The 15,040-nt window shown below is 40.3% G+C and overlaps 1 protein-coding gene across 1 annotated transcript in view; it reads left to right on the top strand.

The window, feature by feature from the left end:
- Positions 1-2,184: 2,184 nt before the first annotated feature.
- The window catches only part of LOC118428572 (MICAL-like protein 1), a 19,792-nt gene continuing 6,936 nt past the window's right edge, over positions 2,185-15,040 (top strand). The window contains exons 1-9 of the mRNA XM_035838669.1: positions 2,185-2,761; positions 4,702-4,750; positions 5,330-5,471; positions 6,773-6,876; positions 7,597-7,638; positions 9,107-9,193; positions 10,286-10,416; positions 11,127-12,568; positions 13,111-13,324. Coding sequence (XP_035694562.1) covers positions 2,613-2,761; positions 4,702-4,750; positions 5,330-5,471; positions 6,773-6,876; positions 7,597-7,638; positions 9,107-9,193; positions 10,286-10,416; positions 11,127-12,568; positions 13,111-13,324 — 2,360 coding nt within the window. The 5' untranslated portion in view covers positions 2,185-2,612. The remainder of the gene's footprint in view (positions 2,762-4,701; positions 4,751-5,329; positions 5,472-6,772; positions 6,877-7,596; positions 7,639-9,106; positions 9,194-10,285; positions 10,417-11,126; positions 12,569-13,110; positions 13,325-15,040) is intronic.

The following is a 15,040-nucleotide window of genomic DNA, read 5'->3' as shown; positions in this document are numbered from 1 at the left end:
ACTGTACTGTCAGCTTTGCTATTTTCATTATTTTTTTTCCAAACGAATTTTATACTTATGTATGTAAGGGCAGAGACTGCAATCTGTCGGTCGAGATTCCGATCGGAGTCTCTGTCGGCGATTTTACCAAATCGGAGTTCTTCCCTGACATACAAACTACTAGCTACTGGTAGTGTTTTTGTTCCTTGGTATTGCAATAAGAAAATGAAGCAAAAGTTAAGTTGGCGCAGCAATCTTGTTTCAGAACTTACCTTATTTGAGTTGCCATGTTTTAATGTTATAGTTAAAAAAGTAAAAAAAAAAAAAAAAAGTTGCACATACAGTCGTCACTTTTCTTTTTACTAGCGGAGAGCAATTTTATCGTGTCTGTGCCATACGTGTACAACAAATACAAACAAACGAAGCCACCAGTGTTAACCCAATGAGCATAAATTTTGGGGGCTTTATAGTCTGGGCATATCATCGTCGTGAGTTAACGTTCAAAATCAATTTCGCCAAGGAGGTTAATTTTTAACCTCCTTGATTTCGCACACACTTTTTAAAGAACACCGTCATGCAGCTAACCTTTAATATCACTTCCTCGTAAACATCTAAAAATCACGAAGCCTTGACAATAACAACAGTCAATGTCACTGAAGTTCGCAAAACTACCGAAGTCACGGGTTCCTCTCTCAGCACTCGGTGTCTAGTGCGGAAGGGGCCTTCCGCACTAGAAGTCTAGTGCCGACGTTACGTCCGCACTAGGTGTCCAGTGGTGAGTCGACTTCAGCACTGAAAACCCCCGATTCACCACTAGAAACCGAGTGCTGAGACTACCTTCCGCACTAGAAAACGAGTGACGACAAATATTCCGCACTAGAAAACGAGTGACGACAAATATTCCGCACTAGAAAACGAGTGACGACAAATATTCCGCACAGGAAAACCAGTGACGACAAATATTCCGCACTTGAAACCGTGAGTGCTGACAGCCTGCCTCCGTTACGTTATTTACAGTTCCGGGCAGTTAAAGGTACACATATACAAAATTAATGTAATACATAAATGAAGTGTAACAAAACGTTCACCTTGAGCCTGAGAAAGCTGCGTATGGGAGGAAATATCCGTGTCGGGTTTTCAAAGAACTGTTAAAGTACATATCAATTATCTTTCTTATTTAGACATTTTTTTTTCGTGACCAAAGTAGAACTGTCTAAACTGTCTGTAGCCGCCACGCATCAACAAATGATACATGCGAACGATTGATTGAAAGTAGTCTGCAACTCAAACACGACAAAGGGAGCTGTAATTTATTGGCATTTTGTCTTCGTGAAATTTAGAAAAAGGGAACGAAGCTGACACACTGTTGACATGAGGTCATCATATACATAACACCATATACATGTAGGATGTAGCGTATGATACACACATGCTGTTTCGAGTTCCGACAGAGACAAGACTAGGGCAAAATTGATTTCAAATACTGAGTAAGTGACCGTCCGAAGGTGAGTAGGCGCTGCTGCATGTCAACTATGTTTTTGAGTAACAATTTGGACGCGAGCACTGGAAACCCGGTGCTGACGGTCTTAAAATGATAGTAGCACTCGGCTTCTAGTGCCGAAGTGGTCTTAGCACTCGGCCTCTAGTGCCGAAAAGTCACCGAGCACTAGAAATCCCAGTGCGGAACCCGTGACTTAGGTAGATCGGCACTCGGTTATCCAGTGCTCAAAGACCTCCGCACTGGGTAACCAGTGCTGAACGACCTTTGAACCACCCTTCCGCACTAGAAATCGAGTGCTGAGCGGAGATCAGCACTAGAAACCGAGTGCTGGGCGGAGTTCGGCACTAGAAACCGAGTGCCGGGCGGAGTTCGGCACTGGAAAACGAGTGCCGAGACAAGGTGTAGCTCTGGAATTCCAGTGCTGACGGGTCTTCAGCACTCGAACAAAGCCGTTCCGCACTGGAATTCCTGTGCGGAAGTTTCTTCCGCACTGGGCCCCGAGTGCCGACGCCAGTTTCTCCACGAATTCCGCACTGGGCGCCCAGTGCGGAACCCGTGACTTCGGTATACTTGCCTGAAGTTCAGAGAAATATACTTTTATTACACTTCCTCTGTTTTGATAAATTTCCGTGTACAAGTATCGAGCTGATTTCGACTTTTCCATCCACCTGTGCTTTGGTTTGCAATCGAGCCTTGATGACCCGGAAGTTAATTTTGGGCAGTTTCAGAGAACACTTCCGGTATGCGAGTGGCCATGTTTGCATCAACTTGGCAAATAGTTGGCGAAGTCTGGCCCGAAGTAGACTCATCAAACCAGTCGAAACATCACCGAAGCATGTCGTGAGGGCTGTGGGACATCTATGAAGACCCTAGCTTGCCGTAGAAGTGCTCCTTTATCCAATATTTGAAGAAGATTTGTCGTGAGAAACGCCGCGCCGTGTCGAACCCCCCTCCCATCATCCACTTCTAATTTGAATGGATCGACTCAACTTGCCGAACTTGATAAACCGGTTCCCGAAATGATCTCAGACTAATACAGAACCACGGCTGGCCGTGTAACTCTGAGAAGTTGCAGAGATCTCCTTAGAAAATTCCTTAAAGTGAGAGCCAAGGCGATCCGGATCCGTCGAGCATGGCCGGAGCGGCGGCGAAAGGTCTGCGGGAGTGGGCGAAGCAGGTGACCGCCGGGTATGAAGGAGTGTCCGTTACCAACCTGACGACTTCGTGGCGGGATGGGATGGCGTTCTGTGCTATCATTCACCACTTTAGACCCGACCTCATGTAAGTCAAGCCTGGTAGTGTCTACAGACACTCATATATGCACATTTAGATTATTTCTGTGTAGAAATTTACAGAAGCCAAGGCTAGAGCGTTAATTTCTGCACATACACAGTTCTCTCAAAAAGCTGTTGAAAATGACATGCTGATGTGACTGACATTATTTCTGCTTCAAATATCACAACGACACATAATTAAACGTTGTCTTGTTGACATCTTTATCGACCTAGATATTTTATTGTGTTTGGTTATATTCTTATCTTCTGTAAACCCACAAGCATAGACTTGTATGTAGCTACGATTTTAGGCGGAAGTAGGGCATGCTTTGGTTCTTCAGTTTCGGAGAATTTCTGGCATTTACCAGAACTTAGCCCACGCATGGCCGACTTCTTTCCTTCTTTATTTCTTAAACATTTAGCAACAAGGAATGTGTAATACTTGGGTCTGTAAGTGTAAACAATATACGTGGACCATAACAATGACTTTCGTCCAAAGTCCAATAGTCAAGGTACAGGATTCAAACGTATTTCCAATATAAATCATTCAAATTGTCAATAAACAAGAAGGAGATTGTTTCTTTTCAAAACAGATAGATTCAAGATTTTAAATCTTTGCAATGTTATATTAACTCTTGCAACTACTAGTGAGGAAGTACAGACAAAGAAAGCGCTGTTAGAAAGCACTGTTATTAATATTTATGAAGTGGAGTGTGAGAGTCACATGCCTATGTTATGACCTCATTGACACTTTTGTACAGTCACTTGCTCAGTGTTCCTTGTCTCGGGGCAAGTCTGGAGCAAGTAGATTTCCTAATCAGGCCTTTTCAACAGGAAAGCAGGAAATGGCATCTAGTAGTAGTACTATTGTATAGGGGATCACCAATTTAAATTTTGTCGATGTCTTTTGTGATGTACCGCTAGTTCACCTCAAGGAGGTTATATTCCTTGTTCACCTTTATTCGCGGGTTTACCTACATCCATTGTTTTTTATTTGAAGACAGGGTGTTAAGGGATATCAAGACTATGAAACCACAGTCCATCGACCCTACTTAAATAAAACAATTTTGATAAAGGTGAACGGAGAAAGGTGAACTAGGTTCAAAGATACAGACACAGTGCATATACAATTGTTGTGTACAGAACTATCAAAAAACCACAACATGAAAAGAAAACAAAACATGTAGTAACACTAACAGGATGCATGGCTAAGTCACAAGCATGCACTGTATTTACTAACCTTTCACAAGTGTTTACTTTTCTCGTTTGTCGTGTTTACACATTTCGGGCTAGCTACAGTCTGAGAGTATTAGGTGTTAAAGTATAACTGATTGATTAAACAACAGTTAAACCCTTTTAGTTTTAGAATTATCATCTATGTACTTCCATCAGAAACTATACAACAGAATATAAAGTCAAGAGGGTAGCACTTACAGAGTACTACATTTATGATAAGCAGAGGTTCAGTTCAGGCTATTTTTATTTGTTTATGTGTTTTTATCAGGCTTTCTATTTGTCCTATTTGAAAGAAAACGGAACAAAATAGAAAGCTCTATAAAAATGTGTTCAACACGTCAAAAACAGCCAGTATTCAGCCAAACCTCTGTTTAGATACCCTGGTTGTCAGAGTACAGCACTAGCCGGTCAAGGGAGTTATGCCGCCTACGCAGTGACTCCTCGGGCCGGCTAATACGATTTTCCTAGTCTCTACCAGACTCTTGGTCGCTGGAAAACCGTAGAAATGGAACAAATAGAGGAGTAAGCCGGCCAGAGGAGTATAGCCAGCTAGGGAACAGCGCGCGAGGTCGCTATGGGCTTGGGAAAAACTCAAAGCCGATGAGTGCTGTCCTCTGGCAACCAGCAGGGTACTGCTTAGAGAGTACATGTATTGTGTTTTACAATAGACATGATGTCAGTTCAATTTTCCTTTGCTCTTCCATTCCACAGAGACTTTGGTTCACTTTCAAAGGAGAATATTCGGGAAAACAACAAGCTGGTAGGTGCTCAGAACATTTTGTCTGGCAAATAAAAGAACAGTAGAATGAGTAGATGTGGAACCACCACTAGCAAATCAGTGAACTCATTTCCTTCTGACCCAGTTGTCATTCTACATACCAACCTTAAATAACTCAGTATTTCTGTCTTGCTGAATTATTGATCAAACGAAAAACAGATAAAAATCATACATGTATTACATAGCTTAACTGTTCAAAAGAATTTTTTCAATTTAACTTAATTTACTATTCATCTATGTGTTGTTAACATGTTGCGGAACAAAATTATTGTCATATGGCATGAGGTCTATGTATACCAGTTACACGTTTTGTTATATTGTAATGCTGTCTTGTTATTACAGTCCAATTCTTTTAGTTGTTAAGTCAAACATGCCTATAATAGTCATATAAAGCAGACAGAATTTCTAGTGGGAAAGTAATGTAAGGGACGGCCAGAAAGTAGCCACATTGGCCAGCAGGTGATTCTTATGCAGAGGTGACAGTGTGGATATGTAAGAAAAAAATTTCGATCCCTCCGTTGATGCAAATGTATCTCTAACAGACTTTTATCCTGTCCACAGGCTTTTGATGTGGCGGAGCAGGAGTTGGGCATCCCTTCTCTACTGGACCCTGCAGACATGGTGGCACTGAAAGTTCCTGACAAACTCAGCATCATGACGTACCTGTCACAGCTATACAACTTCTTCAGTGGGCCAGGGCTCGGTAAGAACCCTGTAAACCCAGTTTTTTTTTTCTAATCAGGGGAAGAATGGTACCCTGAGTACCATCCTCCATTGTGATCGCTGGCTCGCCAGCAAAAGTATTACTCAGTGTTAGCCAGAGGTCACCATGGAGCATGGTACTCAGGCTAGAAGAGTTATGCCTCTCCCTTATGCGTTAAGTACAAGAAATTGAAATACATTGTATCTCAAAAATGGGGAAAAAAACTTCCACATCATTCTCAGTAGCTTTACTCCCTTGCAATGCCCCCGTGTAATGTTTTTTTCTTCTAGAAAAACAGTAACATACTGTTACTTCAGGGGCTTGAAGAGCATAGGATCAGAGTTGCATATACAAGACAGCCTAGGGCGGTTCAAATTTCATTCCTGGGAAAGAACTATAAACAATATAAAATAAATGATACATTCTCCAAAGCAGAGCCAGCTCAATTATCTTCCCACTAAACGTTACAAACCATTTGAGATAGGAGATGTTTACTTTCAAAAGGGAAAAATGCTCCTAGCTAAGAACCTGCTTAAGAAATACAGACAGGTACAGACATGTTTATGCCCAAGTGCTGAGGTCAAAATCACAAATAAGAAAGCCAGCCTTGGCTGCAATTTAATCCTATAAGGTTTACTGTAAGCACATGTTCCCTCTCAAGTTCTGTGGTGCAACAAAGGAACTACTGAACAGTGTATTGCACCCTGTTTGCATTTTCTGCAGTATTACATTCCTCAAGCTGTAGTCTTGTTCTACATTATCAAGTTAGAAAAAGCTGGCATTACCTTTAGATTGTGGTTAACTGTGAGCCATGCATGTAAACTCGTAAGTTGTAGCTGAAATTACAGTAAAGTTTGCAAACACGTCAAGATGAAAACTGGGAAAAAAATTGAATGATCTAACTTATAGTAAGTTCATTCCCTGAAACCATGTTAGACAAGCTCCTCCTTCTGTATCCATGCTGATGCTTTCCAGTTGAGCATTTTTCTCTCTTTTTATCTGAGTACCAACAACTTAACATTGTCAGGCCTTGACGACAAATCAAGTTGGCCTGGCCACATACAATATGCAAGAGGTACAACAGAATGATTTCAATTTGTATAGATTCATGCACAGTGCAAAGACATTAGGTTCAGACCCCAAGTGTCACTAAGGACATTATGTAGGAGAGAACTCTGCACATCATTAACACCATGCAGTGCTCGTTTCGCTTTGTGGAGTCTCCATGCATTCTAATTGTAAGTCTTCTATCCTCATACGTTTCTTGAAGATTTACAAGTGTTCTCCTTATGATCATCCAGGAGGTGCAGGTAAGGGAGGAGTGAAGCGACCTCCAGCCAGTCTGTCTCCTGCTGCAGGGGTCAAGAAGTCCAAGGCTGTGGATGATGATGATAACCCCTTCAAGGTAATGGGCTGTGATTGGCCAGAAAATCATGTCAATCATCCAATCAGAGGTCTTGCAGGTCAGCTGATGTTGAGCTTGATCAGGTTGATGAAAATTTGCCAAAATTAAATCAAAGAAAGTTCTCTTACTTCTGATGATTGATTAAATCATGAATTAGTCAAGAGATAATCATGTAATGAAAATGTGAAATTGTATTGAGATGAAATAGATTTGCAATAATCTTTGAAGAAATCATTGTACAGTATCGAGGCGAAGTGATTGGCAAAACCTATATTGTCAAGTACTGTTGGACATCAAAAATCACAATTTAAGCGCATGTATTTATGCCACTAATAATTCACACATTGAAGTTACAAATCATACTAAGTACAGCTTTCATTCATGATTGGATGGTTGATTCATTTAGGACATGTTTTTATTTTATTGTTACCAGAAACATGCATTGTTCACATGGTTAGTTGCAGATTATCCACCAAAAATTTTCTGTCGAAAATTGTTTTTTAAAGGGACAATTTTGTTATAGAATGAATTACCAAGATTGGAGTTTTCTACATGATGTTGTGGCTTTCTGCTATTAGATTCATGTGGACAATGCTTGTCATTTGCACTGGCTTTTGTTAACTAATTTGTTCTTTTCTTTTACAATTAATGGTGGTGGGTTGTTCTTTCCTTTTCCTGTATCTTGTGTTCTGTTTTGGATGTGCTTACTGCTTGGGTCAGGCCTACCTAGCACAAGAACCAGTGTTACAAGAAACCAACAAGGTAAACAGTAAAGAGTTATGCTTAAAGGGGACTGCAAGTGTGCTGTGGTGCTGATTCTTTTGCTCTTGTGATCATGCCTTGAAATTGTTTTAAATTTGATATTCTGATGATGATTTTCTCACAACGAATGATTGGAATTAAATCAATCAAAAAGATGTGTTTTCAGAAAATCTTAGTACTGTTTCAGATGCAAGCTTAGCCTAGTAAAAATTGAGATTATAATAACTTTATATCTAGCAAGCATGTACATGTATGATTCTATAAATCGTATGTATGAATTACCATTTATATTAAGATGTATGTACATGCTCATTTTCATGTCACAAAATTTATGTTGCATTATTTTAGTTGAATTCCAAGTTTCAAAAGCAGCTAGTTTCTTCCAAGACTCAATATTGCATGTTTTTGTTTTGCGAGTGTCCTTGTTTTTTTAGATTTATGTTCTGAAGTGTTTTTTTAAAGTTGGCTGCCACCTTTTGAGTTTTTTTTTTTGCAAACCCTCTTCACTGCACACACACTCTTTATGTTGCTTATGTTGTACACCCATGTTTTACCTTTATCAGTACATTTCATATTGACTGCAAAATTGTACAATGTCATGTATGACATATTTTGTACCTTGTACGTACAGCATATATATATCATGTACATGTAGTTCACACACGTTGTAGTTGTGCACACAATATAAGCCTGTCTGAACCAGGCTTGGATGCACCAAGGACGCTACATCAACGTCCTTGGATGCACAAACTTTAAGGTGTTTCTTTATACAAGAGTTTACTTTGTAGGGATTCCTCCTTATTTACCTCTCAGCCTGAATATATGTAGGTCATTCTCCCATCAACCCTGTACTGTTTAGGCCTCCAGTCATATGTACCCTTAGGGAACTCAATCACCCTAATATGGATAATTGCAATCGTTAATTATACATGCATGATAAGCAATTGCAATTATCCATGTATTAATATAAGCAGTTGAACAGATCCTCTTTCTAGTTCATTTGCCACTACATGTATCAACCTTCTGTGGTCTTTACCCTGTCATACTAACAGCCATTTTACAATTTGTATTATAATGTCATGTACATGTATGATGTAGAAAATATTAATATTCAGATATTATTACCACTTAACATCACTGGAAAGCATGATATCCTCATGGTCTAGAGATATGCTTGTATAGTGCCCATTGTTTCTACACCTTTAAATGTTAATCACAGTGTAGTAGATATCTAATAGAATGAATTTGTGCATGTATAATACAAGCATGATAAGAAGCCATGTAGAAGCCCTGGCATGTCCTTTTTTCTGCACCAATTTTCATTACTGTTGGTAGATAACTAATTAAATGAATATGTGCAATTGTGCATGAATGATACAAGCATGAGAAGTCATTATAAAAAGCATATGCCCATCCCATCCACTGTGCAATAACTGCATGGCTGTTGTTAAATGGTATCTCACCACAGACTGAGGACAAAAGGCGCAGACGGAGCCCGTCACCCTCACCCTTCTCCAAGAGTCAATTATCTTCTCTGAAATCCAGCCTCCAGGAGGTAGGAGAGGACTGTTAAATAAAACAACAGACTTTAGTGTGATAAGAAATAACACAGCATGCACATACTACAAGATCCTTCTACTCCTCCTAACCCCACTGTGGCAGAACTAAACAAGAACATCACTTCAGACTTCTCCAATATAGCATAACAAACCTATGAAGGCTTGAAGTGCACTATTCATATAGGTACACTTACTTTACTTTGGTTGAGCTCCCGCTCCAGCCAAACTTGAAAGCTGCCTTAACACCACCCTATCTTCCATCAGGGACTGGATGCACATCTGTCACCCTGGATTAACTCTTTGAAAAACTTCCACATTGTGGGAAAACATGTCTCTTTCCAGGTCTTTCTCTTCTCCACTTCCAGGCTCGATGTTTTACTTGTTGATATTCATATGAGAATTTAAGTTGGGGGACCACGGTACAAGATACATGTACATGCTCATGCTCGCATGCTGTTATGGCACCAGAGTATGTATGGCACTGCACGTGTGAGAGCTGGATTCCTGACTCAAGAATTCGGACAAGCACTGAGGTTTAATGTTACACACTCAAACATCTCTATCTATCTGCTCTGTAACGAAACTAACGGTGACAGCCAACTGAAAAACACTGCTAGAACTTAACTTTCACTGAGGGAATCTTGCCAGCTATATGTATTTGATACAGACGTACAGGTGAATCTGAATGTGATCATGAAGATATGTCCTAGTGACATTTTGGTAACCAGGTTTCAGTTTCAGCTGCCTTCCTCTTTGCAACCCTTCTGTAATGGAAGGTCCATGAAGAAAAAAAAAAGAACAATTCTGATTGTAATCATTGCAGTTCCCCATGCAAGGTTTAGCGGTATTCATTGCTAATGGGTTTGATTTTGATTACAGAAAATTATCTGAATGTGAATGTGATCCAAATGATTTGTCAATGTTGTTGATTAGATGTTCTATAACAAGATGGAAAGAAAAAAAGAAGGTCTGAGGGGGCAGTGACTTACCTCAAGGTTCAACAGCCCCAGACAAGTCCTCAGATGTTACCATTTTTATCCCCAGCATGGATTCATGATGATGATACATTTGTGTAATTTTGTGTCCAGGACATTGAGCAGTTCATGCCAGCAGAGGTGGTGCAGCGCAGCGACAAGAACTGTTCTGTCTGTGACAAGTACGTCCACATCGTGGAGAAGGTCTTCGTGGATGGGAAAATGTACCACAGGAACTGCTTCAGGTAAGCACCTTTAAAAAAAGATTTACAAGAAGTACTTAATTGGAATATGAATTTTTAGGAAAAATTTAAGGTGTAACGTTAATTCACCTTTATCCGTTGAGTTACCTATTTCTGTTGTTTCTAAAACAGGGTATGAACAGATATTAAGTCGACGCTGGTTGCAATATTTTCAGGATATTGCAGCTTGAAACCACCCATTGACATGATATCACTACATACCCTGTTAGTAAAAGCAACGGATATAGGTTACTCTACGGATAAAGGTGAACCAGCGTTACTTGTTCTTATTCTTACGTGCATTTTTTTTATGTCCAGCAGTAGTGCGCATGGTCTAAGGGCCAATTATGACTGTTTTGGAAAGCTTGTAGTGTAGAGTGAATTCATCCCTTAGCATTTAATCAACAACTTTCGCACTGCAGTCATCCCTCAGTAGGACATGAGATGCAGAGCTCCCATTGAGAAGTTTTACAAAGTATAGTTTTCTATGTTTCTCTTACTAAGGGACAACTGCAGTGCAAAATATATCTAAGTAATTTGTAGCTTGAGGAATGGATCATTCTGCATTTTCCTGGGCATTTTACCCCTGAACAAAGTGGCATTGCCCAGTATGTTTCCAGATCCAGAGCCACTGTTTCCAGTAGGTTGTGTTATATATATAAAATCTCTAAATTGTATGTCTGAAGTGTCTCTTTTTGACTATTTTTCCTTAGATGTACGATCTGCAAAGTGAGTTTGAAAGCCGGAGCTTACAAGGACGGCAGTGCCCCAGGAGAACTCATCTGCAGTCGCCACAGCCAGGCAGCCGAGTACCGAACACCTGAGCCGGAGAAGCCGAAACCAGAGCCCGTGAAGAAGCCAGAAGTAGAAATAAGAGTGGAAGAAGAGTCACCAAGTGTGGCTGCAAAAGCTCGAGCGAGATTCTTTGAAGAACAGGCTCAGCAGAATGAAAAGGAGGCTGGCGCAGACCCCTTTGCAAAACGGTCCGCCCAGAAGGCTAAACAAGAGGCCGAGGACAAGGAGAACAAGAATATGCTTCCTGGTATCTTAAAGAACATTGCTGATGCAAAGAAGAAGAACCAAGCTAAGCAACTAGCTGAGGAGGCACCTCCCGCAAAGCCTCCCAGATCTCCGTACGGCATCAAGAATGGCAACGGAAACAACAACTCTCCTCCGACGCCAAGGAAGGACTTGAGTCACGAGGACGTAGTTATGGCAGACGTTGCAGAACTTACTCCCCCACCGAGAAGAAAGAAATCCGACAAGTCAAAAAAGACCAAAGAAGGGGACAGGAGCAAATCTCCTGCCCCACCAAGTCCTAAAGCTGAGCCTGTAGCTCCTAAACCTGAAGCAGTATCCATGAATACTGATGTCCAAAAGACTGAAAAGCCAGAAAAACTAAAGCCACAGGAAGTTGAGACAACAAAGCCACCAAGAGATGTATCTCCAAAACCAGCAGAAAGAAAAGTTCCAAAACCAAGGCCTAGAAAGGCTCCAGGGGAAAATGGAGGCGACGCTACAGTTCCTTTAGAAACCCCAAAACCCAAGCCACGTCCACGCAGTGCAGAGATTTTAGAACAACCTGTAGCAAAGCCACCTGAGTCTTATCCTGAAGAAAAGAATCCATTCGATGAAGAACCAAGTCCAGCAGAACCGGTGCAGTCCAAAATACCAGAAAAAGTTGCAGTTCCTAGTGCAGAAAAAGCTCCAGTAAAAGAGGTTGAAAAGGCTGGTCCTAGTGTAGGTGGAACAAAGTCAAAGGAGGAAAGATTGGCTGATCCAAAGCCAAAAGAAACACCAACAAATCAGCCCAAACAAGATGAAATTGTTGTAAACCAGCCTAAACCGGAACAAACCAGTACAAACAAATCCTCTGAAGAGAAAAAACTGCCATCACCAAAATCTGAACCAGCGCAAGTCCCACCAGCTACAGAAACTCCGTCTGCAGAAACAAACAGGCCAGAACGTGCCAATCCCTTTGACACGAAACCGTCAGATCGACCGAATCCGTTCGACACCAAACCAACCGAGAGGAAGCTGACTCGGTTGAAGTGCAGTCTGAACCCGTTTGATGAGCCGAGTGATGAGGAGGAAGATGATGATTCCAGGTCTGACAGTCTCAACCCCTTCGACATCAGTGATGATGATCTCTCAGGTAATTTCTTACTTGGTAACTTTGTGTTTGTTTGTTTGAACCTTTATTTATTCATGAGAAGCTCAAATCGGCCTGCAGGCTGCTTTATATTGAAGTCATGAGGGAGGTAAGAATAAGTCATCCCTGCTAATTATTTACAAAGTTCAGATACGTCTTAAAACTGTGCAGTCCTATCTTGTCTGATTACATTCCCTTCACAATACATTGTATGTTCATGTCATGACACTACCTGAGTGCATGCAATGTACATTTTTTTTATTTGTTTTGCCACATCTTCAAAGCTAAGTGTATCTGCACTGAAAATTCATTCGTCTTTGGCAAAGTACACGTTGATCTAAATTAAAACTATTCCCCAACACAAATTGGACTCACCCATTGCTGATGTCACTTGTGCATGTAGTCAAGTGCCAATGCTTCCAAGTTTAAGCAATTGGGACTTATTCTGATGTGTTCTTTGTGAGTTGGAGAACAGTTTACGTTCTCCAAACCTTTGTAGGAACTAGGCTTTCTTCTTTCTGCCTAACATGTCTCCATGCTGACAGTGTCTACCGTAGAGCTGTGTCTCTATGGAACAAGCTTCCTCCTGATCGCTTTCCTGATGGGTATATCCTTGACTGCCGCAAGTCAAGGGTCCATAGACATCTTACTACCTGGTGGTAATACCATACTACTTCAAATCCTGCATTGCTTTAACTTTGACTTCACCCCTATGGCCCTTTCTCTGATCTACAATTTACTAGTTACGTATCTCACCTTGCTCTGATTGGTTTAAGTTAACTAACACTTAACTTCAGGTGGCTGTTCAGGGCCTTGTTTTGTGGTAAAATCTACATAGTGTAACATCCAAAATTTAAAAAGAATTAACTAACAATGGTTCACAAATATCAAAAAAAGATCTTTATGCCTTAAGTAGGTAGCAATGAATATTGATTCTAATGGGTATTTTAACCAAATCAATCATGTTTCATACGTCTTAAATTTAAGCCACCACTCTTATGACATTACTGAAAAAATCATTGTTTATTACTTAAAGTATTGATGATATTTTTCCTCCAGTTAGTGTGTTTATTTGTTTGTTCAGCTCGGGCTGGGAAAGAAGTGCCCAAACAGGTGCAGGCACCAGTAGAGGTTCCAATCCAAACAAGTACTGTAACACACGAACATGTAACAAACAAGAAGGGTAAGGTTGAAAAAGGAACTATCACCTCAAGAATGAGCACATCAAAATGACACAAAAAATGACAAGTTGAACTCACATATAATTATACAAATGTCACAGTATGCTGCACAATCAAACAGTGAGTGAATTGTTAAAAAATGAACAGTCATTGTATAAAAAATCAGCCATATATGAAAGACATAAAAGCATAAAATGAATAAGTTGGCTGGATAATTGCGCTTACTCAGCCTACTGAAAGCAATACATGCGCCAGAGAACACCTGCACCTTTCAATCCATTAACTGCTCATTGTTATTACCAAAGAAAAACAAGCAGAATTTCATTTGTTGCACATCAGAATGGGATTATGGATAGTATCAAATTGCTTCAGTCAGTTTACTCAGCTACTGTATAATGTAGAGAGGAGGCAAGCTCAATTGGGACCATCTATATTGAATTTACTGTATTCATTGTTGCAAAATTAAGAAATAAAAGGAGATAATCAGTCATACTACTTTGGAAAACGTTGAAGCTGATGAACAATATCAATCAAGTTATACTAACAAATTGCTGCAATATAATGAAGCTACTTCCAGCTGTAGCCTGTAGGGTGATTCAAATCTATTGATTTGATTTCAGCAACTATTCAATAGACAGAAATCAATCCCAAATATCTTGAAAGATTAACTGTTCAACCCTTTAAATTCTGTTATGCAACTTTCAGATAGCATCCCCTATCTTTAATCAGCAACTGAGAATGAAGTTGAACTCTGAAGACCAATGAATTGTTACAGAATACTGTAGTGGATGCTATCTTGACATATCTGACTCTTTACAGAATTTCTTGATTGCTTAATCATAAGTTAATGCATTTTGTTTATGCAATATTCTACCTGGATGTCTAACCTTCAGCAACATGATCAGAAGTATATTTACATGTACGTCATGTACATAGTTTTTATTATAAGTGGGTTAGCTTTTCTTTTACACAAACAAAAACGTCTCAACTACATGTTATGTCAATTGGACATCTTCCTTAGAGCTTCTAAGTGGAGTGCTGCTTCTTGCCAATATATGTAGCCAACGTACATGATACACATAGGTGGTGCGAACACTTTACTGGTTGTGTAAAAGAAAACTCCAATATCCAATGTTCAACCAAGCTGATGAAATTACTTTGGGAGTATATTTACATACAAAAACATGTATCTATGTCTCCCCTGTAACCCGTAGATGTTGACCTGGACGAACAAACCCCAGACGAAGGGAGGAAACCCGCGGTCCCCCTGTCCGAGGGACCGGTGGAAGCCCAG

Source organism: Branchiostoma floridae, chromosome 13, assembly GCF_000003815.2.
Source record: "Branchiostoma floridae strain S238N-H82 chromosome 13, Bfl_VNyyK, whole genome shotgun sequence".
In the NCBI taxonomy this organism is placed as follows: domain Eukaryota; kingdom Metazoa; phylum Chordata; class Leptocardii; order Amphioxiformes; family Branchiostomatidae; genus Branchiostoma; species Branchiostoma floridae.
Note: the sequence above shows the minus strand (reverse complement) of the source record. Positions and strands in the feature narration are given on the sequence as shown.